This window comes from Balaenoptera physalus, assembly GCF_965194825.1.
Source record: "Balaenoptera physalus genome assembly, chromosome: X".
NCBI lineage: Eukaryota > Metazoa > Chordata > Mammalia > Artiodactyla > Balaenopteridae > Balaenoptera > Balaenoptera physalus.
The window spans coordinates 61432025-61459725 of NC_138903.1; the positions used below are offsets into that span (position 1 = coordinate 61432025).

The window sequence follows — 27701 nt, forward strand, 5'->3', positions numbered from 1 at the left end:
ACTAAATGGAAATTCTAAAACTGAAAAACACAATATCTGAAATTTAAAAAATTAACTAGATGCACTCAATAGCAGAATGAAACAACAGAGGAAAGAGTAAGTGAACTTGAAGGTACAGCAATAAAAACTATCCGATCTGAAGAAGAGAGTTGGTTGAAAAAAAATGAACAGAGCCTTATAGACCCATGAGAGAACATCAGTGGTCTAAAATATGTGTGATTAGCATCCCTGAAGGAGAGAAAAGAGAGAATGGGGCCAGAAACAGTATTGGAAGAAATAATGGTTGAACACTTCCCAAATTTGGTGAAGGACATATATTTACAGATTCAAGCTCAGCAAAGCCCAAACAGGATAAATATGGAGAAAATTGCACCTATGTGTATCATAGTCAAAATGCTGAGAACCAAAGATCAAGAGAAAATCTCGAAAGCAGCCAGAGAAAAACAGCACATTACATATAATGATTCAAATAACAATGGACTTCTCCTCAGAATCTATGGATGCTAGAAGACAGTAGAAAAACATCTTTAAATTACTGGGGGAAAAAAATCACTGTCGACCCAGAATTCTATGTTCAGTAAAAATATTCTTCAATAACAAAGGCAAAATAAAGACTCTCTTCAGATAAAGAGAGTCTCTCTCATGCTTATAAGCCTTTATTCTTGCTGTTCCCTATGTCTGGAACACACAGTCTCTCCTCTAGTCCCCTCCCTATCTTCAGCCTGCTAACTCCTACTCATCCTTCACAACTAAGCTTAAATGCCACTTCCTCCAGGAAGCCTTCCTGATCCCCCAAGTCCAAGTTAGGTGTCCCTCACTAATACATCAATAGCCCCCCACATTTCTCCAATCTTAGTATTTATCATGCTGTATGTAATTACATGAGTTGATTGTCTGTGACCTTCACTAGACTATATGTTCCATTAGGGCATGCACCATGTTTTCCTTATTGGTGTATTTACAGTGCATGCAATAAGCACTCAATTAATATTACTGAATAAAGAAAAGAAAGTCTGATTCCAAAGTATTTCTTCCTTTCTACTATGCCAGGCTGTCATCATCGAGAGGGAGGTCCTGACACTACTATAAGATTGACTACTATTATACTCTCTTAAACTTTATGGAGAAATCTACTGTGCTTTGAAAAACTGAAGCTTTCATTGAACTATCATTTTCCTGTGATCTCATGGGCAATTACTGTTTGGAGACTATTCATATGTGCTTAACATAGATCCTTGGTAATCAATGCTTGTGAAAATCCTCCTTCAATACCACTTCAAGATAAATGACGAGTAACGTGGAAGTGATTAAACTATGGTGCATCCAACTTATAGAATATTATGTAGGCACTAAAATTATATTTATAAACCTGTGTAATCATTTGAAAACACACTTATATGTTAAGTGGGAAAAAGACAAAACCAAAAATACAAAATTGTATGTATAGTGTGATTACATTGTTTTTGTAAAAAAAAAAAAAAAAAACTATGTGGAAGGGAAAAATAATGCTGGAAAGAAATATAGCCAAATTATTAGCTGCGGTTTTCACTGGGTGATGGAACTATAGTTACTTTAAACAATTCTTTTCTGTATTTCACAATTTTTCTTTAATAAACACATGATTTAAACAGCATTATTCCTATAGTGAGTGTGGGGGGACTTTCTTTTTTAAAAAGTTTAAAATAGAAAGTCTAAGGGTAGGTAGAGGTCCCCTGATACACCAGACGACAATCACAAGTAAAACAGGACTGTGTTTAAGTCTCCTTTCTCTTTAACTTGTACCTTAATGGCCTGATACCACTCATAGATTAACTAAGTGCATGACCTTGTTGAAGGGTGCTATAAGACTGGCCTCAGGAAAAGAAGAAAGGGGATCAGCAGTGGAAACTGCCAGAGGCAGAAGGAGAAAGAGACTAAGCAAAGAGATCAGAGAAAGTAAACATAAAAGAACAGGAAACGGGAGGGGGGAGGGAAAGACAAGAGGATAGGTATATGTATATACATACTTTCATACATTGGCACCCGCATGAAAAAGATGAGCTGGTCATGGATTTTTATTACAGGCATAGCTAGCATATTTTTCATGTTATTTTATTATTATCTGTATTAAGAGTATGTGTGTTTGTGCCTCGTGCCTCACTATTCCCCAGGGGCACACTATGTATTTCTTCAGCCCACATGTGCTGTCATATCTGCCTGATGTTGCCAGGGAAGATCAACTGGACACTAGGTCTGGACATTCTGGAGCCTACTCTGGGAGCAAATTGCATAACCACGTGCCTATCTACGTGAGCTATAGATTTAGCAGACTATGTGGGACAGTCGGGAACATTCTGGGTGATAAAGGAGATCTGGATGGGGATTCGGGAAGTCCCAGAGGCATTTATGGAAAACAAGAAAGTAGATTAGTTCTCTCCGGGTCTAAACCCATTTATGACAAACAACTCGACAGCTCATAGCCAAGATTGTTTTTGTAAGATATTCATATTATTCTGTTGACTTTGTATATTACTTCCGTCATCCTTGAAACTTTCACTGGGCTAGTGGGATGGTTGATGGGGGGGGGGGTTCAATTATTAAATGTCATGCGAGAGTGTTGGAATTAGAAATTAATTTCTACATGGTTTGGTTTGAGTATAGTCATTTCCCAGAAAGGATTTCTAGCAACCTTGTCTTTTCTGTATGATAATCCATCTTTTAACCCACCTGGAAATCAGGAACAAGGAGACTTGAAAGTAGGACATGTAAAGGGACCAACGCAAGATCTTAGCATCATTCATTGACCTTTAGAGGGTGGATGCAATTGTCTTAGAGCTCCTGATGATATAATTTGTAAGGTAAAAAACTGTGGTTTCCATTACCATACGCTAGAGTCTTGCACCATCCAATACAGTAGCCACTAGCCACATGTGACCAAATTTAAATTAAATTAAAACTTCAGCTCCGCAGTTGCCTGGCCACATTTCAAATGCTGAATAAGCACATGTGGCTAATGGCTACTGTATTGAACAGAGCAGATATAGAATATTTCCATCATCATAGAAGTTTCCATTGGACAGCACTGTGAATCTAGACTCGCAGGATGGTGATCTGAGGACCAGGCATCTCTGCATCTGCATGTAAAGTGACTTTTTAAAAAAATTTTTATTGGGGTATAGTTGATTTACAATGTTGTGCTAGTTTCAGGTGTACAGCAAAGTGAATCTGTTATACACATAATATATCCACTCTTTTTTAGATTCTTTTCCCATATAGGCCATTACAGAGTACTGAGTAGAGTTCCCTGTGCTGTACAGTAGGTCCTTATTAGTTATCTATTTTATATATAATAGTGTATATGTGTCAGTTCCAATCTTCCAATTTATCCTTCCCCCCTTACCCCCTGGTAACCATAAGTTTATTTTCTACATCTGCACCTCTATTTCTGTTTTGTAGATAAATTCATTTGTAGACTTTTTTTAGATTTCACACATAAGTGATATCATATATTTGTCTTTCTCGGTCTGATTTACTTCACTCAGTATGACAATCTCTAGGTCCATCCATGTTGCTGCAAATGGCATTATTTCATTCTTTTTTATGGCTGAGTAATATTCCATTGTACATATGTACCACATCTTCTTTATCCATTCCTCTGTTGATGGACATTTAGGTTGCTTCCATGTCCTGGCTATTGTAAATAGTGCTGCAATGAACATTGGGGTGCATGTATCTTTTCGAATTATGGTTTTCTCTGGGTATATGCCCAGAATTGGGATTGCTGGATCATATGGTAGCTCTATTTGCAGTTTTTAAAGGAACCTCCATGCTGTTCTCCATAGTGGCTGTACCAGTTTACATTTCCACCAACAGTGTAGGAGGGTTCCTAAAGTGACTTATTTTTTTTCTTACTTCAGGTTGTCTCTTTGCATCAATGTGCTCAGAGTGACACCAGGGAAACTAAGGCAGTTTAGCAGACCTAGTAACCCTCTTGCCACACACACGCACACACACACACACACACACACACAGATAAGAATTCTCCCTTGGGGAATGGCTAAATAAAATGTGACATATTCGTTAAATGGAATACAATACAGCCGTTACAGGGAATGAGCTAGAGGTATCAATAAGGATAGATCTCAAAAACATTTTTGTGTGAAAAAAGTCAGTTGTTGAATGTAATCATTTATTGCACACAAAACAATACTACACTTTTCCTATGTAAGAGTATTTTTTTAAAAGGTCTGGAAGAGTACATATCAAACTAACGACAGTGCTAACTTCAAGGAGGGAGGAAAGGTGAATGGGATAAGGGACCAAAGGGATTTTTTTTTTTTAAAAGGGATTTTTAGATTTTTCTGTAATGTTCTAAAATTTTAAAGAAAAATCTATTCATGTATTACTTGTGTAACTACAATTATTAAAACAGGACACAAATTTATATGCATAACGTGAATATATATATGTAAAAATATGGTGGTGAAAAAAATAAGGGAAGTATACAAAATCCTAACGATAGTTGTGTTAAGATGGTGGGTTTGTGGGTAATTATTTTATTCTATTTCTCTATTTTTAAAAAGTTTTTTTTGGGACTTCCCTGGTGGCGCAGTGGTTGAGAGTCCGCCTGCCAATGCAGGGGACACGGGTTCGAGCCCTAATCCGGGAAGATTCCACATGCCGCGGAGCAACTAAGCCCGTGTGCCACGACTACTGAACCTGTGCTCTAGAGCCCATGAGCCGCAACTACTGAGCCCGCGTGCCACAACTACTGAAGCCCGCGCGCCTAGAGCCCGTGCTCCGCAACAAGAGAAGCCACGACAATGAGAAGCCCACGCACTACAACGAAGAGTAGCCCCCGCTCGCCACAACTAGAGAAAGCCCGCGTGCAGCAACGAAGACCCAACACAGCCATAAAATAAATAAATTAATTAATTTTAAAAAAAAGTTTTTTTTGTTTTATGGCTGTAATGTTAATACAATAAAAATTCTTAAATAAAAAATGAATCCACCTTTATGCTGCTGACATAGTATTATCACACATTAGATGTAGTTCTGAAGAGGCAATGGGCTCTGGTATGCAATTAGTGCCAGAAATAACAGCTCAACCTCATTTATGTAAAAAATTTCAATTGTCCTTGGTGACAGTCTCCAAGATTCAATTGGTCAATATAAAACCCCATTCTGCAGCGAATTCATACTGGCAGACACACTGGGACCCTACAGTTCCTAAAAACAGAGGGTCCATCGGAATATTTACGAGAATTCCCTTCTTATGCCCAGGACACCTGACTGGTTATGGGCCTTGAAAATTGTTCAGATCAAAAATGCCTCCTCTGGGGACTTCCCTGGCGGTCCAGTGGTTACGACTCCGCACTTCCAGTGCAGGGGGTTCGGGTTTGATCCCTGGTCGGGGAACTAAGATCCCACATGCCGTGCGGCACGGCCAAGGGGGTAAAAAAAAAAAACCCTCCTCTGTGGTGTGGAACTCAGTTCCAAAAGCTGTTTCCTAAGAAAAATCTGGCTTCACCTGCACCCTACCTCCATGGGGATGCGAGGTCAGCTTCCACGCAGGCAACAACACTGGTCAAGCTTCTCAACTTTCAAGCCAGAATGTTAACCCTGTCACCCAACCACCTGTTCATCTGGCTTCCAAAACATATGGATCCTGCCTCAGTCAACAACAGAGCATACCAACTCTTCTGGGCTTCATCGGAGAATAAATGTAGTCAGCCTCTGAGGTCCTGTCAAAAGCCTGGTTGTGAGAAGAGATATTTATGGAATATATTATAAGGGACATTCTATCCATCCACTCCTTTAGGTGGCATTTTAAGTTGTGTCCTCAGATCAAGTTAGAGCACCAGAAGGTTACATGCCTGAACCATATCAGCTCGGCCCCTGCAGAAATGCTTTAATGTTATACCCTTGGCTTTTAGCCAGGGCAGTTACAAGAAAGTAATATGAAAATCTCTTCTGTGTGCATTATAAAACTGTTACTGAGGACATTGTCCCTTATGGTAAATCCCACATGAGAAATTTCTTATGGAATTTAGTGTCAGCGATGAACCATTATGTAGCTGTTAAAAATTGTAATTCTGGAAGACTAAATATGAAAACGTGTTTATGATATGTTCATTGAAAAAAAACAACACAGGATGGTACATAGAGTCTAATTGCAGCCATGCAAAATTATTTGTGTCTGTGGACAAGGACGGAAAGCTATAGGCAAAGATGAAAATTGCATGAGGGCGATGGGATTACAAATCTTTTATTTTTTTCAAAAAATTTTGTTTGCTGTAGCCCTGTCTTTTCAAGTGAGGGAAAAAAGAATTTAGTGACGAAAATCTCTATCTCTCTTGAGGAATTGCCACGTGTCTTTCTTTCTGATAAGAATTGTGTAATTTACTGTGTTTTCCCCGTTCCCCTGGGCGGCCCAGAAGATTAATTTAATGTTCAGTCATCGCACATTAGCTGCTTTTTCCTCTACATGCCTCTGATGTTCTACTTCTATAATCTGATGACATTTGTACTGGTTTTCTTTTTTCTGGTAAAGTGCCTCAAATCCCTTATAGAAAGAGCAAAACATAAAGCATTTCCCACATTTTAAAAGTTATACACAAAGAAAATTGGAAAAATATAAGAAAGTAAAAAGAAAAAATAACCACTGTTAACACTTTTGGGCATTTCTTCCTATTTTTTCTCAATGTATTTTAAACAAAATTATGAGCATATAGCATATAAAGCATCACATCTAGCTCTTCTCATGTAATTTTAAAATACAAGCATCTTTTTGTGTATTGGAAGCTCTTCTGGTAAAAAGCCTAGTAAGTATCATGCCATTCGAAGGTTGAAACCATAGAGGCCTATAGGAATGGTTAATGAGAAAGCTCAAAGGTCAGTTCAAAGAGCCAGAAACCTGAGAGATGAAGCTTTGTGGACCTTATTCCTGCAGGGGGCCAGGACAGAATTTGTGTGGGTGTGAAGTGTAAGCTCAGGGCAGTCTAAAGCCAAAAGGGCAATCTGGAGTCTTGTACCCATATCAAACATCACAGAAAATAGGATTTTAGACCTAGGAGAGACTTTAGAGATCACCTAATACAGTAGTCCCATTTTACAACTGAAAAAAACAAAGCCAAAGAGGTGAATTGATTTGTGTAGGCTCTGGAGTCAGATGGCCTGGATTTGCACCTCTGCTCTACCACTTAGTAACTCTGTATCTTAAGTAGGTCCCTGTACCCTCTCTAAGTCTCATTTTCCTCTGTGAAATGAAAATAGCAATAGCATTTAATTTACATGCTTATTATGTGGATTAAACCAGATAATCCGTGTAAAGCACTTAACACGGTGCCTAATACATAGTAAAAACTCAATAGATGTTACTTATTAACAGTAGTGTAATTATTATCATTATTCAACTAGTTAGTGACAGAACAACGACAAGGACTCAGATCTCCTGACTCAACCTAGTGCTCTTTTCACTACATCAGACTGACTTCCAGGGTTTGGAAAGGACTGAAAGCTGCCTCGATCTTAGTAGTGGTGCCAACTCAAATCTACTTGGGGCTAAATCTTAGGACTTTAGTCTGGGGTGTACTTTATGCAAAAGCACGTAGCCTGGTGTCTGGAAATGTAGGCTCTTACGAAATGTTTATTAACTAAAAAGATTTTTAAAAACAACGACAGGGTTGGGAGGGTGTTGTTGGCTTCTACGAGAAGAACAAGAAATCTTTCACGGAAACACATAAAGAAGGATTTAGGGAAGAGGGCTACGAAAACATGGATGTTCCATACACGTCAGTGAAGACCAGGGACAAGCTGAGGTTTCTTGAGCTTTCTCGTTGTTATTTTTGTTAACCCCTTCATCTTTCTCTGTAGTTACTAGCAAAAACCCTATGCAAACCCTAGATGGGAGGAGGGGTGTTTTCAAAGCTGGGCAGGGTAAGAAAGAAGTGGGGAAATGTCTATCTCAACTCAAATGAATAAAGCCGGTTCGGCAGCAGGCTTGGGGGGTGGCACCCAGGTAGAAGAGTGGGTGGTGGTGGTGAAAGAGGCAAGAGAGCCAAACACCTTTGACCTTCCAGAGGAAAAAAACCACGTGGGAATGGGGAGCCAGTTGAGATCATAAGCTCTGGGCTTGCAACCGGGAAAAAGGCCTGTGCCCCCCATATCCTACCATATTTCTGTTTGTAACTTATAACTATAGCAGTTTTCTGGGGGCCTGCTGTTGGTCCTCTTATTTTTTTTTTAGTTTTATTGGAGTATAGTTGACTTACAATGTTTAATTTCTGCAGTACAGCAAAGTGACTCAGTTATGCATATATATATTCTTTCTCATATTCTTCTCCATTATGGTTTATCACAGGATATTGAACATAGTTCCCTGTGCTATACAGTAGGTCCTTGTTGTTTATCCATCCTATATATAATAGTTTGCATCTGTGTTGGTCCTCTTTCATGACCAATGTCTCTTCTATTTTCCAAGGCCACCTTGCTGACTCTCTCTCTTGACTAATGTATATTCCAACACTGCCACAGTAATAAAGTGCATAATTCTGACCTCTCTGGATGCATGCTTTAAAGTCTTGGTGTTCTTACCATTCCATCGATCCTTCAGCTCACCCTCCTAAAGCATCTGGAGGTCCTATGGTTTATGGTCATTTTCATCTGTCCGGAGTTACAAGGTATACCCTCATCTTAACAGTAAAGGCTCAATAAGCATTTGTGGATTGACTGAAGAATTTATACTCTAGTTGGGGAGACAATATGCCCTCATGAAACGAAAAGCCATGTAACCCCAAGCACAAAATGAAAGAATACAAACTGAGTTCATAGAGGCTCAGGAGATGCAAAGTTGTTAAGTGATCTGTCAGGTTGGGCTAGTTGGGGAGTTTCCAAGAGCATGTAAGTTTTGAGCTTTGAATTGGAAATTTAAGGTGATGGACATGAGTTGGTAGAGAGGTGGACCTTTTCAAACAAATGCACAAAGGGAGACAACGCAAGATATAACTCAAGCCACGACAGGTGCCTGCCCCACCCTGCCATTTCCCTGTCTCAGCAGCTCTTCATGATCTGCCACCACACCTGTTTCAGTTAGAAGAGAGCTCCTTGTGACCTAGCGCCCACCAGGCTCCCTCTTCTACCAAATTCACCGCTCGTGCAGCACTTTCTGAGTACTCCAGGCTGTGCTGGAAGAGGCGTAGGCAGGAAATGTTCGCAGGCATTGTGAGCAACTATCTCCTGTCCCTCTAGTCTGGACCTCAGGTGGGAATACACAGTCTTCTGTTTACCCTCTACATGACAAATGCGTGTTGGAGTAGAAGAAGGCAGGAATATGTAGAACCAAGATGGTTATGTTACCATGAGCAGACTAATATCACTTTGAAGGTCTAATGTGCTGCGGCCTCTGAAAAACTCCGGGTGGTATGGCTTTACAACCGTGATGGGAGGAAGGCCTGGTCATCACAGAGCACATATCAAGCAACACTGCCAATGGTATAATGCTAGGCACTATACAGATAAGTTAAATTACACTCCCTACCCCTAGGAGCTTGCCGTCTAACAGGAAAAATGGGACATGGCCAGGCAGTAAATAAATATGATACATTTATTAAAACGTTGTCAAATGCACAAGTGCAATGGTCACTCGATTCCTGACCTCGTTCATTCGACAAACATTTATTGAATGTCTGTTATGTGGGCTCACAGAGATACATAAAACTTGTCTCTGCCTTCAAGGAGTTCACAGTTTAGTGGAAGAGACATACACACACATAAGCAAATAATTACAGTATAATATGGTTTATGCTATATAACATAAGCCTGCACAAAATGCTTGGGAATGCATGAGACAGAGAACTAACTGTACCTGAGGGAGACCAGGAAGGCTGAGTAAGAGTTTTCCAGAATAAGAGACTTGGGGAAGGGATGATGAGAGGGAGGACATCCCAGGATGTGGAGGGAAAGGTATAAAAGGGTATGTATGGCATTTCCAGGAAATAGTGCGAAACTCGAACTGGTCAGAACTTAATGTGCCCAGTGAAAGAGGAAGCAGGAAAGGTGCCTGAATCTGAAGAGACCTGTATGCCTTGCTAAGGAGTTTGAACTTTATCACATAGGCAATGGGGAAAATCAAAGGAAGTTTTAAGCAGGGAAATGCTATGATCACATATAGGTGATATTCCAGTTCTCCTGCCTCCTAGCTGTGTGACTTTGGGCAAGTCACTAAATCTCTGAGCATTAGTGTCTTTCTCTGGAAAATGGGGGTGACAGGGGTACCTACCTCACAGGGTTGATTTGAGGGTAAAGGAGCTAATTTATATAAAGCAGTCAGCACAGCGCCTGGCACATAATAAGTGCTCCATAAATTTTAGTTATTACCAGGGGTGTTTCTTAGAAAGGTTACTTTGTTGACAGCACAGAACATAAACTGCAGTTGGGAAAAGATTCGTGGTGGGAGGTCTGATTAAGACGATGCTGCAATTTAGTCCAGTGATAAATAAGATCCTGAACTGGGATTTGGATGTGGGAGTTTAGGGAGATGAAAAGATGAAGGGTAAATCTAGCTTAGGAGACTGGGTAGATTAGGACAACCATTAACCAAATTCAGAGATAAGAGTATCCAGAGGATAGGGGTGTGGGTGCAGGAACAGATAATGAGTTCTGTTTGGAACCTGTTGAATGAGAAGTGAAGCCGCCGAAGATGGGAACCTGGAGAATATCAATATTTGAGGAGAGGCCAGAAGAGCCAGTGGAGAAAACTGGTTAGCAACCGCACTATCAATGGGAACTGCGTATGGGGAGTCGAGAGCGGTGGGGGAGACACCATCATCAGCTAACCATTTGTTTATGTTCCCCAAGCCCTCCGCCCAACTCCTCAACACGAAAACAAGCCTATTCTCTAGTCAGTTCTTTGCTTCGTGCTTCTCGGTTTTCTGCTTCTTGCAGAGACCGCATTTTTTCCTTTTGCCCTCTTCTGACGGAAAGACGGAACGGTCTAACATCTCTCGACACGCTCATCTAGGCGATCCCGAATCACAGGGGAGGAGGGGGGAAGGGGAGAAAAGGAAGAAAATGATTTTTAAAGAAAAGAAAAAGTCCGCCACGACCTCTAATAATTAATGTTCCCCCTCTCTATATCCTGCCACGCCGCTCTCCTGCCACCCAGATCGGGCTCCTGGCCGCGAAGTAGGACGGGAGATGTAGTCCCCAAGCCCGACCAGGCTGGCACGACTAGAGAACTCTGTTTCCCAACCCGCTCTCCAGGCGCGTGCGCAGATGGCTGCCCCGGCGAGTGGTAAACAGAGACGTCAGGCGGGGGCCGCAGCTTGGAGCAAAACAAAAGGGAACCCCGGGGGGCGGGGGGTGGGGGGGTTTGATAGGGGGATTGGTGCGAGAATTCGAGAGGCTGGGGCCGCGGGGACGTGGACCCGAGTAAGAGCTGGGGGGAGGGAAGAGGCGGGAGGAGGGGGAGTCAGGGGAGGGGCGAGTGACGCGGGGGAGCGGGGCGTGGGGGAGGGCAGTGATCCGGGTGGAGGAAATTCGGGAGGAGTGTCCGGGGGGCAGCAACTTAAAAGGGGGAGGGAACTGCGGCTAAAGAGACGTTCGGTGATGGGAGCGCGATTTGTGAGGGGATACGGTGCCTCAGGTTTAAAAGAGCAGGAAGCTGAGTGAGAGGTTGGGGAAAAAGTGCCTTCGCTAGGCGAAGGTTACAGGTGGTGTCTCGGAAAGAGCTCCAAGGCTGCAGACTGTAGTGGAGGAGAGGATCAGAGAACTAACTGTGTGCAAGGGACAGCTTAGGGGCTAGCGTCCAGGGGCGAGGGGGAAGTTCGAGACTTTCTGAGGACTGGCAGGAATGTGCCTCCTGGCCCTCGGTGCTTCCCCCCTGGGGGGAGGCATCGCGAGGGACTGTGGCAGGCTCCTCTGAACGCTGAGCGGCGGAGGTCCAACTCCACGTATGGATCCAGTGAATGAGAATTCAGCCAGAGAGGCTGCCGCGCTCGTAGACCTCGATCCCGACTTCGAACCCCAGAGCCGTCCCCGCTCCTGCACCTGGCCCCTTCCCCGACCAGAGCTCGCTCCCGAGCCGTCCGAGCCGGCCGAGGTGGAGTCAGGTCTGGGAGAGAAGGTACACACGGAGGGGCGCTCGGAGGGGCGCTCCCAGCCGACCCTGTTGCCCTCCCGGCTCCCTGACCCGGCAGGGGGCCCCCAGCCTGGGATCCTGGGGGCCGTAACAGGTCCTCGGAAGGGAGGCTCCCGCCGGAATGCCTGGGGAAATCAGTCATATGCAGAACTCATCAGCCAGGCCATTGAAAGCGCCCCCGAGAAGCGACTGACACTCGCCCAGATCTATGAGTGGATGGTCCGCACAGTGCCCTACTTCAAGGACAAGGGTGACAGCAACAGCTCAGCAGGATGGAAGGTAACTATGACCCCCTTACCTCCGTCCCAATACCCGTCTGCCCCTGGTCCCCCCAGTCTCCTTACCTCTACTCTGGGGCCCCTTTTACACCCCTAGCCCAGAGGTCCACCTTCCGTCGTCATTTAGACAAACATTTACTTAAGACATAGTATATGCCGCTGGGTGCTTGATGCTGGAGGATCACAGATGAATAAGACACTGTCCTTGCCCTGGAGAAAATTGAATTCTCTGCTCACTGCTCAACACTCCCAGCACTTTGGCTTGGGCTGCCCCAAACACTTATCCCCACAGAGAAGTCTTTATCCTATGTACAGCAGGAACTGTGTGGATTCCCCACAGGAACCTAGCCTTCCCTCCTCCCCCACCTCCCACCCCAACACCTTTTCTCCCATTCCTGTGGGATCACTTGGATTCCCTGCTTGCCTCCCAATACCTCAGGGTAGAAGTACTGTTCTAGGACTCTGCTACCCAAGAAGATGGAGTGAAGTGGCGAAAGGTAAAAAGAGTGATATCCATGTGGTAAGGTAGCAGATCTTATGCACTAAGAAAAAAGGGGGGGCTGCCTCGGTTTACCCTATATAATGCCAAGAAACTCTCCTTAGTAAGGGGCTATCCAAGTTGTGGGGGGAAGTTTTCATTTACTGTTGAGGAATATTCATGGAAAAAATAGATAGGGCTCTGACTTCAGAGCACAAGGTTGGGAGTTCCCTTGGCCTTCCATGAGGAAACTGCGAGGAAAGATCTCGCTAGATGCTCTGAAAGCTTGTCCTGAGAAATATGGGACTCTAATCCCAAGATTTGGGAGCTTTAACTCCTGTTGACGCCTTGTGCCCCCATAGGTGGTGAGATCAACATGCAAGGAAATACAGAGGGTTGAGTGAGCAGAGGAGGGTCTTCTCCTAGGTATAAGAGATCAAGGGATCGGATCCGCAGTATCCCTAGGGGTTGGGCAGAACAGAAAGCAGGACAGCTGACTGAGACCCTTGGCACTATTTCTGGGTAGACTGCCACGCCACAGTCTCAGCTCATACAGAGCTCCCCTCCTTGGACCCAGCCTACACAGCTGTTTTTCTTTTCCCTTAGGTTCATTTTCCAGGGTAGAAGAAATAACCATGAGTTGTTAGTTATGCTGTGGTAGTGTAGTCCCTCCTTAGAATTTACACTTGTACGGGGTTTTTTAGTTTACAAAGTAATTAAAAATTTTAATTTCATTTATCTTCACAGCAATTCTGAGATTCCGCATTTTACATATTAGGAAACTAAGGTACAGAAAGGTTAGGAAACTCGCCAAAATCAATAGAATGAGGACTTGAACTCAGGTCTAACTATAAATCATATGCTCTTTCTACTAATCCATGCTGCCATGGAATGATGGCAAAACCAAATCAGGCCAAATCTGGGGCTTCCAAGGCTCTCACCTCCCACTCCCCACCCCCACCCCACTCCAAGGGGGAGACCTCAAGCCTGAGCTGGCTTCCCTGGTGCTGTGCCAAGGTTACTACCACTCCACCAGGGGGCGGCACTCACCTAGAACAAGAAGGCTTAATTTAGGTGGCTGGGGGAGCAATTAGCAGTTGCCCCCCTTCCAACAGGTTAGAACCGTAGGCTTCTAGGGAGCCGACCTCTCCAGGTAGGAGGCTGTACAATGTACTAGTTCCAAGGCCTAAAGAAGAGGGGATGAACAACTGGCACTCGTGGGTACTGAGTAGTAGGGAAAGGAATGAGCCTTCTCAGTAGACCCAGAGTTAGAGGATGGAAAGGCAGGGAGTGAGGGGGAAATCACAGTGCCAAAAGTCACTGTGGTTCTCAGTTACTAAGAGCCCAGGCTGGATGGACAAGTGTGATTCCTTGAAGGAACCAAAAACATTATAACGCAGCCAGAGTAGCTGGAATGCCATTACTACAGGGTCCCAGGGAGACAACGACTTCTAAAGAGCCCTGGAGCAAGAGGCTGCTTAAGCATCTTTCCCCAGGCAAAGGGTCTCCTTATCTAGAGCATCAGTCTGAAACACATGAAGTGATTTCTGACTGTCCATAGCCTCAGCCTGCTAGTTGCTCCAAGCCCTTCTGGGCTCCTCCCAAGTTTCTAAACACTAAAGAGCTTCATGTGGGAGGTCAAATGCCCCTAAGGTTGGAGATCCTATGCACAAATTCCTGAGGAGAAGTGGGGAAAAGGAGGTAGGAAAGAGAAGGGAGGTTCCTGGAGGGTGGGGTGGGGCGGACACAAAATGATGGTGTAACTAGCCTGGAGCAGCCAGTAGAAATAAGCTGCTCTGGGGGCTCAAGAAGCTGCCAATCTCAGCTCCCTGGGCCCCTGGAGAAAAAAACTTATCTCTAGCAGAATATCAGCAGCGAGGGAGGAAGGAAGAACACAGCTTCTAATACTCAAGGCACTCAAGAGCTGACGGAGCCTCAAGGGGAGATTCACCATCCGTCACCAGAGGGCCAACCACCAATCAGGCAACAAATATTGATTATGTACTGGGAGATTGGCACTCTGAGGGGGGCACTGCTGGGGGCTGCCCACCTGGACAACATGTCCTGGCGTTTACACTTGATAAGACGAATTACTTGAAACCATAAACAGCATAATATAGATTGGGGAAATTTGCGTGGAACAGATGAAAAATGCTGTACAAGAAATTTGGCTGCAGAAGTCAAGCAACCACTTTAGAAAAGAGAGAGGACTTCAGCTTGATCTTGACGAGCTAGTAGAATTTAGAGAGGGGAGATCCTTCCCGGGACAAGGAGGGAGGGAGGGATGGGCCTGGTGTATTTGAGGCACAGGGAGAAGCCTGGCCTGAATGTACTTGAGGGTGTGTGTCCAGGAATTGGGAGAAATCAGAAAAAAGGAATCTGCCAATCCTATAGAGAGCCGGGGCCCAAATGCCCTGTGCAGAGTGGAGCACCAGCCTTGCTGAGGTTCCAGCCCCTCAGCCAGTTCAGAGGACCGGCTCAGGACAGGGTGGGTCTGTCCTGGGCTGCTGTTGCGCCACTGTCCTGTAAATTCCACCCAAGCCTGCACTCAAGGAAAGGGGTGGAGCTGTGGAATGCTCTTTCCCACTTGAGCCTAGTTCTTGCTGAACCAGGAGTGCGTCTTCCCAACGCCCACAAGCCCCAGACAGCCACCAGAGACTTGGGAGGGGTAGAGTGCTGTGAGCTCTTGGGGGGGGGGGTGGCGGGGAGGGGGGCACAGTGCCCTCTGAGTAGCTCATTGCTCGGGTGGGAACTGTGTGTGGTCTCATCCCCTGCCACCACCCCCCACCCATACCTTTGCCTCTTTTCCCCCCTGGATTTGACTAGCTTTGCGTCTCCAGGAATGCCCCCGCTGCATCCCAGCGTCCTTTTAGACTGCACTGCCGGCCACTGACCTCCCTTTCCTGTTGCCTCTGCCCCCTCCAGAACTCGATCCGCCACAACCTGTCCCTGCACAGCAAGTTCATCAAGGTTCACAACGAGGCTACAGGCAAGAGCTCTTGGTGGATGCTGAATCCAGAGGGAGGCAAGAGTGGCAAGGCGCCCCGCCGCCGGGCAGCCTCCATGGATAGCAGCAGCAAGCTGCTCCGGGGCCGCAGCAAGGCCCCCAAGAAGAAACCAGCTGTGCTGCCAGCTCCGTCCGAAGGTGCCACTCCGAGGAGCCCTGTTGGCCACTTTGCCAAGTGGTCAGGCAGCCCTTGCTCTCGAAACCGCGAGGAAGCTGATGTGTGGAGCACCTTCCGTCCACGAAGCAGTTCGAATGCTAGCACTGTCAGCACCCGGCCCTCTCCCCGGAGGCCAGAGCCTGAGGTGCTGGCGGAAGAAGAAATGCCAGCCTCGGCCAGCAGCTATGCTGGGGGTGTCCCTTCCACCCTAAAAGAAGATCTGGAGCTGTTAGATGGGCTCAATCTCACATCTCCCCATTCCCTGCTGTCTCGGAGCAGCCTCTCTGGCTTCTCTTTGCAGCATCCTGGGGTTTCAGGCCCTTTACACACCTACAGCACCTCCCTCTTCAGCCCAGCAGAGGGGCCCCTGTCAGCGGGAGAAGGGTGCTTCTCAAGCTCCCAGTCCCTGGAGGCCCTGCTCACCTCTGATACGCCACCACCTCCTGCTGATGTCCTCATGACCCAGGTAGATCCCATTCTGTCCCAGGCTCCGACACTTCTGTTGCTGGGGGGGATACCTTCCTCCAGTAAGCTAGGCACAGGGGGTGGCCTGTGTCCTAAGCCCCTAGAGGCTCCAGGCCCCAGCGGTCTGGTTCCCACCCTTCCGATGATAGCACCAGCACCGCCTCCAGTCATGGCGGGTGCTCCCGTCCCCAAGCCCCTGGGGGCTCCTGTGCTCACACCTCCTACTGAAGCTCCAAGCCAAGACCGAATGCCTCAGGATCTCGATCTTGATATGTACATGGAGAATCTGGAGTGTGACATGGATAACATCATCAGTGACCTCATGGATGGGGGCGAAGGACTGGACTTCAACTTTGAGCCAGGTACGGCACCTCCGAATCACGGTAGCATCTCACAACCCATACCTCCTCCTAGGTGTCCAGCTAGTCCTGTGATTGAGCAAAGGAGAGGTAGAACAAGGGGTAGCTGGAGGTGCCGGGGAACTGGAGGGAGGATGTCATGTTAGAGTGGCATAGTTTCCACATGGGACCTCCAGGCCCCTCAGCAGTGCTCACCCCTACAAGGTAGGATGGGAGAGGTGGGGAAGGGGCCGTCTCTGTTTTCCTTGGTGTGGATCTTGATGGTGGAAAGTTGTCATGCCCCAGATGAGCCTCTTACGTTGTCCTCCATTTTCTCTTCCCACAGATCCCTGAGCCATTGGCTGGCAGCTTTATTCCCTGCTTCAGAGACGGAGCCAGGCGTGCCCATATCCACTCTTTACCCTTGACCCCTCCCTGGGAATTTGGGACCCTGCTTTAGACCTAGGGTAGGGTCTGCTCACCTGGGTGTTGAGGAAATTATAAAGCTGGGGGTGGGGAGGGAAAGGGGAGGGGGAAAGGGAGAGGGTTTATTCTCACTGTGCCAATTAGGGGGTAAGGCCCCCCTCTCAGGAGTCATCCTCGGGCCCCCCCCCATTCCCACCCCATAGGTTTTGTAGCAGGGGCGGGCAGTACTGTCGGAAATGTGAAGTCACCAGTGGCCTTACCCCTGCCTTTGGGAGCAGGATATTTTGTAGAGTCTTATCTGAGCTGGTCCAGGCTGGGTTGAGCCTGGGATTTTTATGCAGTGGCCCCTTGGGCCAGTGGTGTGGGATTGCGGGGGGTGGTAATGGGGAGCTGGAAGGGCCAAGGTCTGAAGCCTGGAGTGGCTCACCAGGCCAAATCACCCTTGGAAGGCTACAGATAACAGAAAGGCTTTTTATAAACTTTTAAAGAAATATAAACACAAATATAGAGATTTTTAACAGTGGCAAGGTGCTAGTGATGGGGAGAATGCTTTTTTCTTTCTGAAGGCTTTCTCATAGTGACCTGATGCAAACACTACAGACATTACTCCAGGAAACATGGGGGAAGTAGGGGAGAGAACCCCAGGTCAGCAGAGAGCAGGGGGCAAGGGGAAGAGCTCCCGTGAGGACCAGGTGTAAAACACGGCCTGCACAGAACTAGCTTGGAGTTTCCCTAAGCCAGGTCCCCTCACTCTGTCACCTTGTGCCTGGGAGTGTGTGGTGTTGGGGCACAGTCACACTCTCGTGTGACCCCCTGTGGGTTCGTGCTATGGTGGGAGAGTGCGTTGAGGGCCAGGAATGAGTTTGTGGCCTGGGAAGGGGGTGGGAGGGGGGTGAAGAGAAGGAGGGAAGGATTTAGGGTGGTAAAGTTAGGCACAGAGACCTCCCTGTTCAAGGCCCCAGACAGCTGTCCCTGCCCTTCTTCCCCTTGCCTGACTGCAGGGGTTATGTGGAAGTGTGTGCAGTAGCAGGCAGGGGGAGGGGCGGAACAGGGAAAGGGGAGCTGGGGAGCTTGGCTGAGGGTCTGGGAAATGAGCAGGGATGGAGGGGAATGTGGATCAGGTTTACTAGCACCTGCTAGGAAAGGCCATCTGGGGCTCCTTCTCCACCCTAGCCCCCAAAGCAGCCCCTCCCCCAGTCCCCTTTGCATTGTCCCCTCCCCCGCCCCTGCTGTGGGTTCCCATCATTTCCTGTGTCAGCGCCTGGCCTACCCAGATTGTATCATGTGCTAGATTGGAGTGGGGAAGTGTGTCAAATCAATAAATGAATAAATTCAATAAATGCCTATAACCAGCTCTGGTTTCTGCTGCCTCGCTGTTCCACGCGGATAGCGGAGGGGGAGGTAGGGACTGCCCAGAGGCAGACTGGTGGGGGGTGGGGGAATTTCAGACGGGGACTTGGTGGAGTGTGGCGGGGGGGTGGGGTTGGGGGGGGGAAGATGCCCATCCCCATCCGTCACCTAACCCCAGCAGGAGTAGGCAGGCTGTGATAGGCCTCCCAGGGGGAGGTTGTCTGGTTGGAGAAGACCCCACCCCCCACTCTGTCCCTCAAAGGCTCATTGTGCTAAACTTCGCTGTCTTTCCTCACCCCCACCCATGTGCTTGCCCCCGCCGGCTCCTGCTGCCCCTACCCACCCTGAGAGCCTCCACAATGCCTGGCGCAGACTTAAGCCTTGGTGCAGATATTGGGAGAAGAAGTCTTTCTTGAAAAAAGGAACCTCACATTAAATGCCAGTAATTTCATACCTAGTATTGCTGCTCTCACTTGGTCACTTTATTTTGTTAGCGATGTTTATCCCTACTACGGATAATGTTCTCTCTGGTCTTAAAGAGTGGACCACTGCGAGTGGTCCCCACTTCATCTGAGCGTCTTGATGATTTGGACTGGAAAAGGAAAGGGTCGGTAAGTAGAGAAAGAGGCCCCTGCAGGGAAGCTTTCTACAAACTAGGGCCGAAGGCAGGACAAAAGAGGTGAGAGGCAGGCCTTGGGCATGGATGTTGGATTTGGAAAGGAAATTCATCCCAGAGGGCCAGGGTGGAGGAGCCTTCGGTAGACTTGGTGGGGAAAGGAGGTTGCTGGGACAGACCATGTTTGGGAAGTCTTACTGGGAGTTTCACTGACGATTCAATTGGAGCGACTTTCTTGGCTTCTTGGCTTCTAAACAGTTCAACTTGACCCCTCTGCAGGAGGTCACGTTGTGTATGCAAGGCATCTAGGAATCAGGAAAAGGTGCCCTCACCTCTGAGGACTGGAGACCTTCCCTTTTCATCCTGTCCCTCCCATCATTCAAATGATCACTTGGAGTAACCGGGCCTAAAGCTAGGCTGAGGAGTGACCTGAAGGTGCCTAAGCTTTGCTCTTTTCAGTGGCAATCGGGACACCAAGACTCCAAGAGCAAAAGGTGAAGGGAAAGATGGGAATGATGTGGTGGGGATAGGGAGATGTACTGAGGAGATGGCTGAGAAACAGCGAGGAGGGATGAGTGACACACGCACACTGCACCTGGTTTGAGCTAAACATCCCTTCTGAAGTGGCCCTAGACCCTAGTCCCCTTTTCCTAGGATCTTGTGATCCTACCTGATGGACTACACCAGCCCCACCCTATATTCTCCATCACCCACCGTTATACAGTACCCTCCATGTTCCTCCTTCCTCCATCATGCTCCTTACCAATTATCTTGGGTTCTGGGTTCTTAAGGAGGGGCACAAAAGCTCTGTAGGCATTCTTAAGTCCAGTTCCTGTGAACACGGCAGTGCACAATCCCCAGCCCCCGTCACCCAGCCTCCACCCTTCCAAAGCCCAAGATTTCAGGACCCTAACACTCAACACTACCTTGAGCTGGTGTACCTTATTTTCTCCCCTCTGGTCCATCCCTAGGTCAGGTCAGGGGAGGTGGGGAGCGGTGCATAGAATGTGCTAACCTAACCAATGTCATAGAGGCAGTGCCCTTTCTTAGGCTGACTAGAGACGGTCAATTTGGATCTGGTTGAGGGGGCCCTATTTGAAGGACCAGGTTCACGGTCCATCTTTGGGGCCTTGCTCTATCTCTGGGGAATGCTCCCAAGCCGCTACCTGGTGCCTCATGCTCCACCCTACAAACGTAGTAGGTGTTTCGAGCTGTAAGGAATTTGTTGGCATAGTCTCCAAGGGTCTTCGTCAGGAAAAACAACTGCATTGTCCCCATTGCATCACACAAATCGATGATGTCTGGAGGGAGACCAAAGGGTAATTGGGGCAGCTAAGGAGGGAGAGAGGGAGCAAAAGAGGCCAGTGATCCTATTCAGAACGTGTTGGAGGAAGCTGTCGGGATTCAAGGAGCTCTCTTCTTGCCAGCAGGAGGACCTGAGGGCTAGAGATGACCCTGCTACTTCTGACCCTTGGCCATGAGTCCCCTCCCCACACTCCTCACCTGTATCAGGCAACCCCACTTCATGACGGACATAATGCAGCAACAGGAGGACAGAACAATTAGTATTGGCCAGAAACTGCTGATTATCTGAGAAGAGATGGCACGGGGCATGTGGTCCTTCCTCAGTTATACCATCTCTGTGATCTCCACTGCCCTCCAACATCCCCAACCCTACACATAGACTCCAGCTCTGTGATACCCCTCACCTCCATGTTTGATAAAGATGAACATGCTCTGAAGATCTTCTCACTCTTCAGAGAGTCTTAATAAGTCATGGCAGAAGGAGGGTGTTCTAGAGGCCTTGGGGGGCCAAGTGGGCCCATAAGGTCAGGGGACTGGAGAGGAAGATGGATTAAATTGGCTGAGGAGGTCCAGACTGGGCAAACAGGAGAGAGCTATGGGCAGTTGTGGATAAGCAGCATCCCTAGGGGTGGGGCCTGAGGCTGTAGCTGAGGGATTATGAGGTCAGAAGTGGTATGTGTGACAGAAGGTGAGGTAAGGCTAAGGGGAGAAGAACCTGGGTGGGGCCTATAAAAGATTTGTTAAAATGGGGGCAACAACAACAACAAAAGATAATGGGGGCAGCATGGTAAATCTAACTCTAAACTGGCCCCTAGAAGGAGTGTAGGGCACCTAGAGAAAAGTCCGTTTCTGGAACAGCACTCTTTTCCAGTGAGTCTGTAGTGCCGCTGCCTCCGCGGCATGAGTCCACCGCGCCCCTTTCCTCCCCTCGGCACCATGCCTCCCACCCGCATTGCACCCCACGTTTCCCTTGCTCCCTCCCCCTCCGCAACAGCAGACTTCCTTGATGATTATCAACAGAACTTTTATTTCTCATTCGTTTTGGGAACAGTTGAAGGGTAGATGGAAAGGGGGAGGGAGGGAGGGACAGCAGAAGCAATGCTGTGAGGAGGAAGGGCTGGGCTGGGGGAGATGAGAAACATGGACAGGGCAAAGGGGCAATTCTCAAGTAGGAGATATTGAATGAGAAGGCAGTTATAGGGGGCACAAAATTCAAAATCAGCCACAGGGGGGCGAGGTGAGCACTGGACCCAGGTTGGTTGGACGAGGGCAAGTTAGTACAATTTAGGGCTACAGGGCCCTGGGGTTCTGTCAGGGTGTCAGGGCTCAGGTTTCAGGGTGTAACATGGAGGAGCCCAGTAGGGGCTATGCTGGCTGCAGGGGGAGCCCCCAGGCCCTTCCCCTCCTTTTGGGGGGATCTCACTGACGTGGCAGAGCCGTTCACTGTAGTCTGGCTGCAGACTTTCCGCCAGTCCCTTAGACACACCACTCCAGGCCTAAAGACAGATATCTCCAGGTCAGGGCTCAATTAGGAGCAGGAAGTAAAAGACCCAGGCTCTGTGCCAGGGGAACTCTCCCAAGATCTGCAACCACTGTGATTACAGAAGGGACACACACACTCCTGGGCCCTCAATACCACTGTTTCCATCTGCCTCAACCAATCTAGGATCAGTTCTTCTGGGTGTCTCTCTGCATCTAGCCCATCCCCCAACTGGTCGGCCACATCCTGTTAGTGCAGGCCCCCCTCCCCTCCCCTCTGCCCCCCATGCCCTGTCTGTCTAGCTGGCAGGCAGTTGGCCATTGACAGACTGCAGTCTGCCTATGACAATGTTCTCACCGAAAAGTTCCCATGGTATTCAGTAACCAGATCCTCTAGGTTCTTGAGGGTTGGAATTCGGGGCATCGTCCTGAGTGTGGAGAAAGAGGGAGCAGGAATACATCGGTTACGCTCTTGGATTACCCTTCTCCCAGTTCTCCCACATGGAATGTAATGATTCTGTGTTGTCTGTGCCTGCATCTTCCTTCCATCACCATGCCCACTTGGGTGATCCCTCATTCCTTACTGTCCCGCCCTCTACTCCTGGAGACCCGGTAACAACCCTCTTCCCCTATTCCCAACCACCCCCACCTCATTTTTCTGGGATTCCGAATTCTCACCGTTCCAGCCAGCAGTACAAACAGATGAGGCTCACGATAAATGCCATGGAGCCAAGGGGGATCACCACAGCTTTCCAGGCAAACAACGAAGGAGTCTCAGGATTCTCAGGATTCTCTATCGAAAAGAGGAAAGGAAAAGAGACCGAACATTTGTAGTGCCCCTACTACGTGCCAACATTTAGAGCCCCAACTTGGTGCCAGACACTGTGCTAAATGCTATCTGTATAGTTAATCCTCATAACTCCTGAACGGGGCGGGGAGCAATTATTATCTCCATTTTACAGATGAGGAAACAGAATCAAAGAGGTGAGTGATGTGCCCAAGGTCAAAGAGGTAGGAAGTGGCAGAGGCAGGTTTAAACCCTAGATTTGCCTGATTCCAAAGCCATCTTTACCATGCAGGCTTTCTGGGAATGCTGCAGGGAAATTTTATACATTCTGTATCCCCTTTGAGGACCCCCTCAGCCTCCTTCCCAATCCACCCCCCTACTGTAACAACACACTGATCCAACCCTACACAGAAAAATCCTGCTTCCTGGGGGTTGGAGTTGAACAGTGAGGGGAGATGAGCCACCAAGTTTGGGGGCTTAGGGGTAGGGAGGTAGGGCAAAAGACAGTGGTGCTAGAAAGGTTCCTGGGCTCATGGGTCGGGGTGATGCATTAGGCCCATTTTACCCTTTGAAGTATTGCTGCCCCAGTGGACGGGGAAGCTCCAGTCACTCCAATGCTGAGCGCTTCCACAGAGTGGGTTATAGCGGCTTCGAACACGGAACGTGTAGAATTTCTGTGCATCCACGCTAGGCAGAGAGAAGCTATGTCTGTGGTCCACGGCTTGTTCCTTGAGGAGAAAGAGGGTGAGGGAAAGATGGGTGTCTATAAAAGAAGGGAGAACGGAAACTGCTGCCCCCCCACCCCCACCCCCCAGGTCATCTTCTGGTTCTTCCCAGTTTCTCCCTCCTCTCTTGACTACTCAAGCCACACTGCTCCCTTCACTGCCTAGAATTTAATGCCTCCTTAAAGGCTTGCTTTTGTTTACTTGCCTTTCTGGTTTTGGGAAGAGCATGGGTAGGGAAACCTTGAGGAAAACTCACTGGTGATGAGAGGGAAAGGAGTCAGAGGAGGGTGGAAGGTGGGCAGGGGAACTGGGAGGCACAGAAGGGGAGCTGGGGCTCAGGCCTTCCTATTGGCTGATTGAATCCTTCATCCCCACTTGCTCAGCCTGAGCTGCTATCCCCACTCACTCACAGTCCAGCTGTGGTCCCGGTCACTCCGGTACTGCACCAGGTGCTCCAAACAATGGTCCAAGTGTCTGTTGCTCCAGCTCAGTTCTAGCTGGAATTCACTCAGGTTGCGAAGTGTCAGATTCTCCGGAGCCCAGGGGATCACTGGAGATAGGTGTGCGTGTGTGGTCATTCCCCTGGCCTAGACAAGTCAGGATCCTGAAGGTAGTGCGCCTGAGCCCTCCTCCCTTCCCCATTCTATTCCTCGCCTCTTTTCTGCCCAAGTACCCTTATGGTGAAAGAACACTAGTTTATATACTCCAATACCCCACAATATCCTTTGATCCTCCTTTCCAAATTACCCAGATCCTGCAGTTTTAGCAACTGTTCGGGCTGCCTCCTGTGTTCCCATGGGTCCTGGAGCTGGACAACAAATGTTTGGTAGAGATGGATCTCCTTTTTTCCAAACCAACAGCCAGAAGTGATCCCTTCAGAGAACAGATAGTGGCCACACTCCTGGAGTTTATCATCATCATTAAAGTTCTTGTACCTAGAGAAAGATTTCAAGGAAGAAGAACAGTGAGGTAAACTTGGGTACTCCAGATTTCCACAGCCCAGCCTCAGCTCCTCTGAACTGACTTATGACTTACCCCATGAGAAAATAGTGGGGAGCCTGGGATACTCTCTTGGTCCCCACGCAGTCTCTCACATCTAGCCCACCTCCTCTTCCTCCCCCGTACGATCCCCTCTCCCCTTCTCTTACCCATAATGCAGAGTCAGGTTGGTGGGCTGGGGCTCAAAGCTGCTGTTCCAGGTGCAATTCATGTACTCGACATTGAACACAAAACACTGAACCTTTGGGAGGGGCAGAGTGGAAACATTGAGGGTCCCAGGGGGTGTAGAGGTCAGGAAGAAGTCTAGGTTGGGGAGAAAATGAAGTGGGGGAGGGGAAGAGAAGACACGATGGTCAGAAGAAGCAGCGTGAGGCAGGGAACCCTTCCCCTTGCCCTCCCCACGGTACTCTTAAAACTCTGCCTGCATCCTTCCAATGTCCAGTGGCAGGTTCCAGAATTCAGTAGGACCCCTTCCCACAGCTTCCCTTCTCACCAACCTCCTCCAGTCCCAGGTTTCCCACCAGCTGTGATGTCTTCATTCCCATTGGGCGTGAGGACACTTGGGTTCAGCCCCACCCCCAGCAGAGGCAGCTGCAGGAATAAGAGGGATCTGAGAGGCAATGGCGGCTTCAACATGGCGCTTACTCTTCGTTCCCTGGGTGTAGACTGTGTCAGGAACCTGGGCCCCTTACCCACTACCCCTCCCCACCCACACATTTCCTTCTGTCATAACTTCCGGTGGAAAGAACCTTAGAAGCCAGGGCTTTACGGAGGGTGTGGTGAATGTGTGCTATGACACAGGCTAAATCCTCTGGGAGATTAGGTGTTAATCTAATCTGTAGAAGTAACACCACCACTGTAATGTGGTGTTAAGTAGAGACTAAAGCTGGGTATCCAATATTGTCACAGACCCAAGAAACCTCAGACTACCTAGATCCTGGGAAGGATCTGTTCATCACCACCACCGCTCCCGGCCACCTTCTCATCTAAATTATTTTATCCCATATAGTGGAGGGTCTGAACCTCCCTCCATCCTATGCTATGCTCCTTCCTTGGCTCAGTCACCCTGAAACTGCTATCAAAGCTCTACTGTCTTGGCTGGATGGAAATTGCAGTCTTGGCTCCCATGGGCGCATCTATAGCTATCTTTCCTCTGACCTTATCCAAACCAGAATAGCCACCCTTAGCTGTTGCGAGAGCTGGGTCCCCATTGTGACTGGTGAGGAGGTCTGACTTAGAAGTAGATTCTGGAAATGAAGGAACAACAATACTGGCTTCAAACTCCTCATCTTCCCCTGAATCTGCTTCTCTTCCTGTGTTCCGTATCTCAGTTAATGGTATCATCACCCTCTCAGTCACCCAGACTTTAAACCTCAAAGTCATCTTCGATTCCTCCGTCTCTCTCACCCTGAGAATCCTATCAGCTCTACTTCTGTTGTGTTTCTCCCAGTCGTGTCCTCCTTTCCATGACCAGAGCCACGGTGCTAAATCAGCCTTTCATTCCCTCTAGTCACGATTAGTACTAGAACCCACTACCTGGCCTCCCTTTCTAAAGGCCCCCTGCTCTCTAATCCATTCTTCATTCTGTTGCCAGATGTATCTTCCCCCAAACGCAGAGCTGATTAGAGACACTATTTACATAAATAGTTTATTTAGTAAACATTTATTGAGCCCTTAATATGTGCCAGGCACTGTGCTTATGTTCTAACCCACCCTAATTTTCCGTGGGTTTAAATTCCTCAGGGTTAGCGCAAATGTTACCTCCTCCAATATGTCTTCCTCTCCCCAATCAGAATTAGTCTTTCCATTGTGATTCAATAGCATTGTGTTATTGTTACTTTTATTTGTTATGTGCTAATTTTATTATTTTTTATTTATTGTTATTTGTTACTTTTATTACAGCACTCTATCTTTTCTCTAAAAGGCAATACCATCATAGGAAGAATATCAAGAGTCAAGAAAAGTATGATATCACTTATATGTGAAATCTAAAAAAATACAACAGGGAATCCCCTGGTGGTCCAGTGGTTAGGGCTCCGCGCTTCCACTGCAGGGGGCACGGGTTCCATCCCTGGTGAGGGAACTGGGGAACTAAAATCGTGCAAGCCGCGTGGCCAAAAAAAAAAAAAAAAAAAGATAAAAAATACAACAAAGTAGTGAATATAAGAAAAAAGAAATAGATTCACAGATACAGAGAACAAACTAGGGGTTACCAGTGGGGAGAGGGAAGGCGGGAGGGGCAATATAGGGGTAGGGGACTAAGGTGCAAACTATTATGTATAAAATGAGCTACAAGGATATATTGTACAACACGGGGAATATAGCCAATATTTTATAATAATTATAAATGGAGTATAAACTTTAAAAATTGTCAATCACTATGTTGTACACCTGTAACTGATATGATATTGTACATCGAATATACTGCAATTTAAAAAGGCAGGAAAAAAAAACAGCAATGAGATGATACACTACTTTAAAGAGAGAGAGTGAGAGACAGAGACAAGAAAAAATTCTAGTCTCAGCTCTGTTACACAGTAGCCATATAATATAGGGCAAGCAAACTTCCACTCTTTGAAAACCAGCTTCCTCATCCACAAAATGGAGACAATAATAATCCCTAACTCATAGGGGTTTTTTGCGGATTAGAGGAGACAATGTCTGAAAAGCATCTGACACTCAGTAGGTGCCTCTTTCGATACAGCAAGGGTTCTTAACCTGGAGTTCATGGACCCTTAGGGGATATGTGAGTGAACTTCAGGAGGGGGTCTAAGAATCTCCCGGCAAAGTATCTAACGTTTTGTATATCTCTACGTGCATTCTGGGAAGAAGGGCCATAGCTTCCATCAGCATTTCAAAGGGACTGTGAAGCAGAAGAGGTTAAGAACCTCAGGGCTAGACCATAAAGACCTTGAGCCGACCTTTCAGGGTTTAATAGGTGCTTTCTTATGCATACATAGTTTCTAATAAAGATTAGAGCCGACCTTTCAGGGTTTAATAGGTGCTTTCTTATGCATACATAGTTTCTAATCTTCGCAACAGTCCCTTGAAGGTGTTAGTACACCCATTTTTCAGATGCAGGAACTAAGAAACAAAGAAGCGGTTTGCAAAAGGCAGAGTTTCTAAGCAACGCACAGACGATCGAGCACTTATTCTAGGCCGAGAACTGAGCG

The 27701-nt window shown here is 47.5% G+C and overlaps 3 protein-coding genes across 5 annotated transcripts; 1 reads left to right on the plus strand and 2 right to left on the minus strand.

Moving 5' to 3' along the window:
- Positions 1–11492: 11492 nt before the first annotated feature.
- FOXO4 (forkhead box O4) lies at positions 11493–18621 on the plus strand. Its single transcript, XM_082446003.1, has 3 exons — positions 11493–12397; positions 15800–16865; positions 17188–18621. The coding sequence occupies exons 1-3, from the start codon at positions 11933–11935 to the stop codon at positions 17193–17195; spliced, it is 1539 nt and encodes a 512-aa protein (XP_082302129.1). The 5' UTR covers positions 11493–11932; the 3' UTR covers positions 17196–18621.
- Positions 18622–18797: 176 nt separating this feature from the next.
- On the minus strand, positions 18798–21418 carry LOC309652160 (uncharacterized protein CXorf65 homolog). Its single transcript, XM_082445680.1, has 5 exons — positions 20737–21418; positions 20400–20534; positions 19961–20065; positions 19432–19538; positions 18798–19263 (listed from the first exon to the last, which is right to left on the minus strand). The coding sequence occupies exons 1-5, from the start codon at positions 20897–20899 to the stop codon at positions 19108–19110; spliced, it is 666 nt and encodes a 221-aa protein (XP_082301806.1). The 5' UTR covers positions 20900–21418; the 3' UTR covers positions 18798–19107.
- Positions 21419–21563: 145 nt separating this feature from the next.
- IL2RG (interleukin 2 receptor subunit gamma) lies at positions 21564–27683 on the minus strand. Of its 3 annotated transcripts, XM_082446021.1 has the most exons (9): positions 27664–27683; positions 25022–25119; positions 24678–24831; positions 24277–24464; positions 23940–24079; positions 23370–23532; positions 22696–22810; positions 22376–22445; positions 21564–22034 (listed from the first exon to the last, which is right to left on the minus strand). In XM_082446021.1, the coding sequence occupies exons 2-9, from the start codon at positions 25071–25073 to the stop codon at positions 21858–21860; spliced, it is 1059 nt and encodes a 352-aa protein (XP_082302147.1). In that variant the 5' UTR covers positions 25074–25119; positions 27664–27683; the 3' UTR covers positions 21564–21857. The 3 variants fall into 3 exon arrangements, with proteins under 3 accessions (XP_082302147.1, XP_082302145.1, XP_082302146.1); XM_082446019.1 differs by lacking the exon at positions 27664–27683 and having other exon boundaries at positions 25026–27438; XM_082446020.1 differs by lacking the exon at positions 27664–27683 and having other exon boundaries at positions 25022–25172.
- Positions 27684–27701: the final 18 nt, after the last annotated feature.

Bases quoted from the DNA above. Each gene is read 5' to 3' on its own strand.
- FOXO4 (XM_082446003.1), top strand. From the start codon at position 11,933: ATGGATCCAGTGAATGAGAATTCAGCCAGAGAGGCTGCCGCGCTCGTA. The intron at 12,398-15,799 runs GTAACTATGACC...TGCCCCCTCCAG, and splicing joins ACAGCTCAGCAGGATGGAAG to AACTCGATCCGCCACAACCT.
- LOC309652160 (XM_082445680.1), bottom strand. From the start codon at position 20,899: ATGTTGGAGGGCAGTGGAGATCACAGAGATGGTATAACTGAGGAAGGA. The intron at 20,066-20,399 runs GTAGCGGCTTGG...CCGTGTTCACAG, and splicing joins GGTGGAGCATGAGGCACCAG to GAACTGGACTTAAGAATGCC. The intron at 19,264-19,431 runs GTAAGACTTCCC...CCTAGTTTGTAG, and splicing joins AATCGTCAGTGAAACTCCCA to AAAGCTTCCCTGCAGGGGCC.
- IL2RG (XM_082446019.1), bottom strand. From the start codon at position 25,245: ATGTGTGGGTGGGGAGGGGTAGTGGGTAAGGGGCCCAGGTTCCTGACA. The intron at 24,832-25,025 runs GTTGGTGAGAAG...TCCCCAACCTAG, and splicing joins GAAACCTGGGACTGGAGGAG to ACTTCTTCCTGACCTCTACA. The intron at 22,811-23,369 runs GTAAAATGGGCC...TCTTTTCGATAG, and splicing joins GGGCAGCAATACTTCAAAGG to AGAATCCTGAGAATCCTGAG.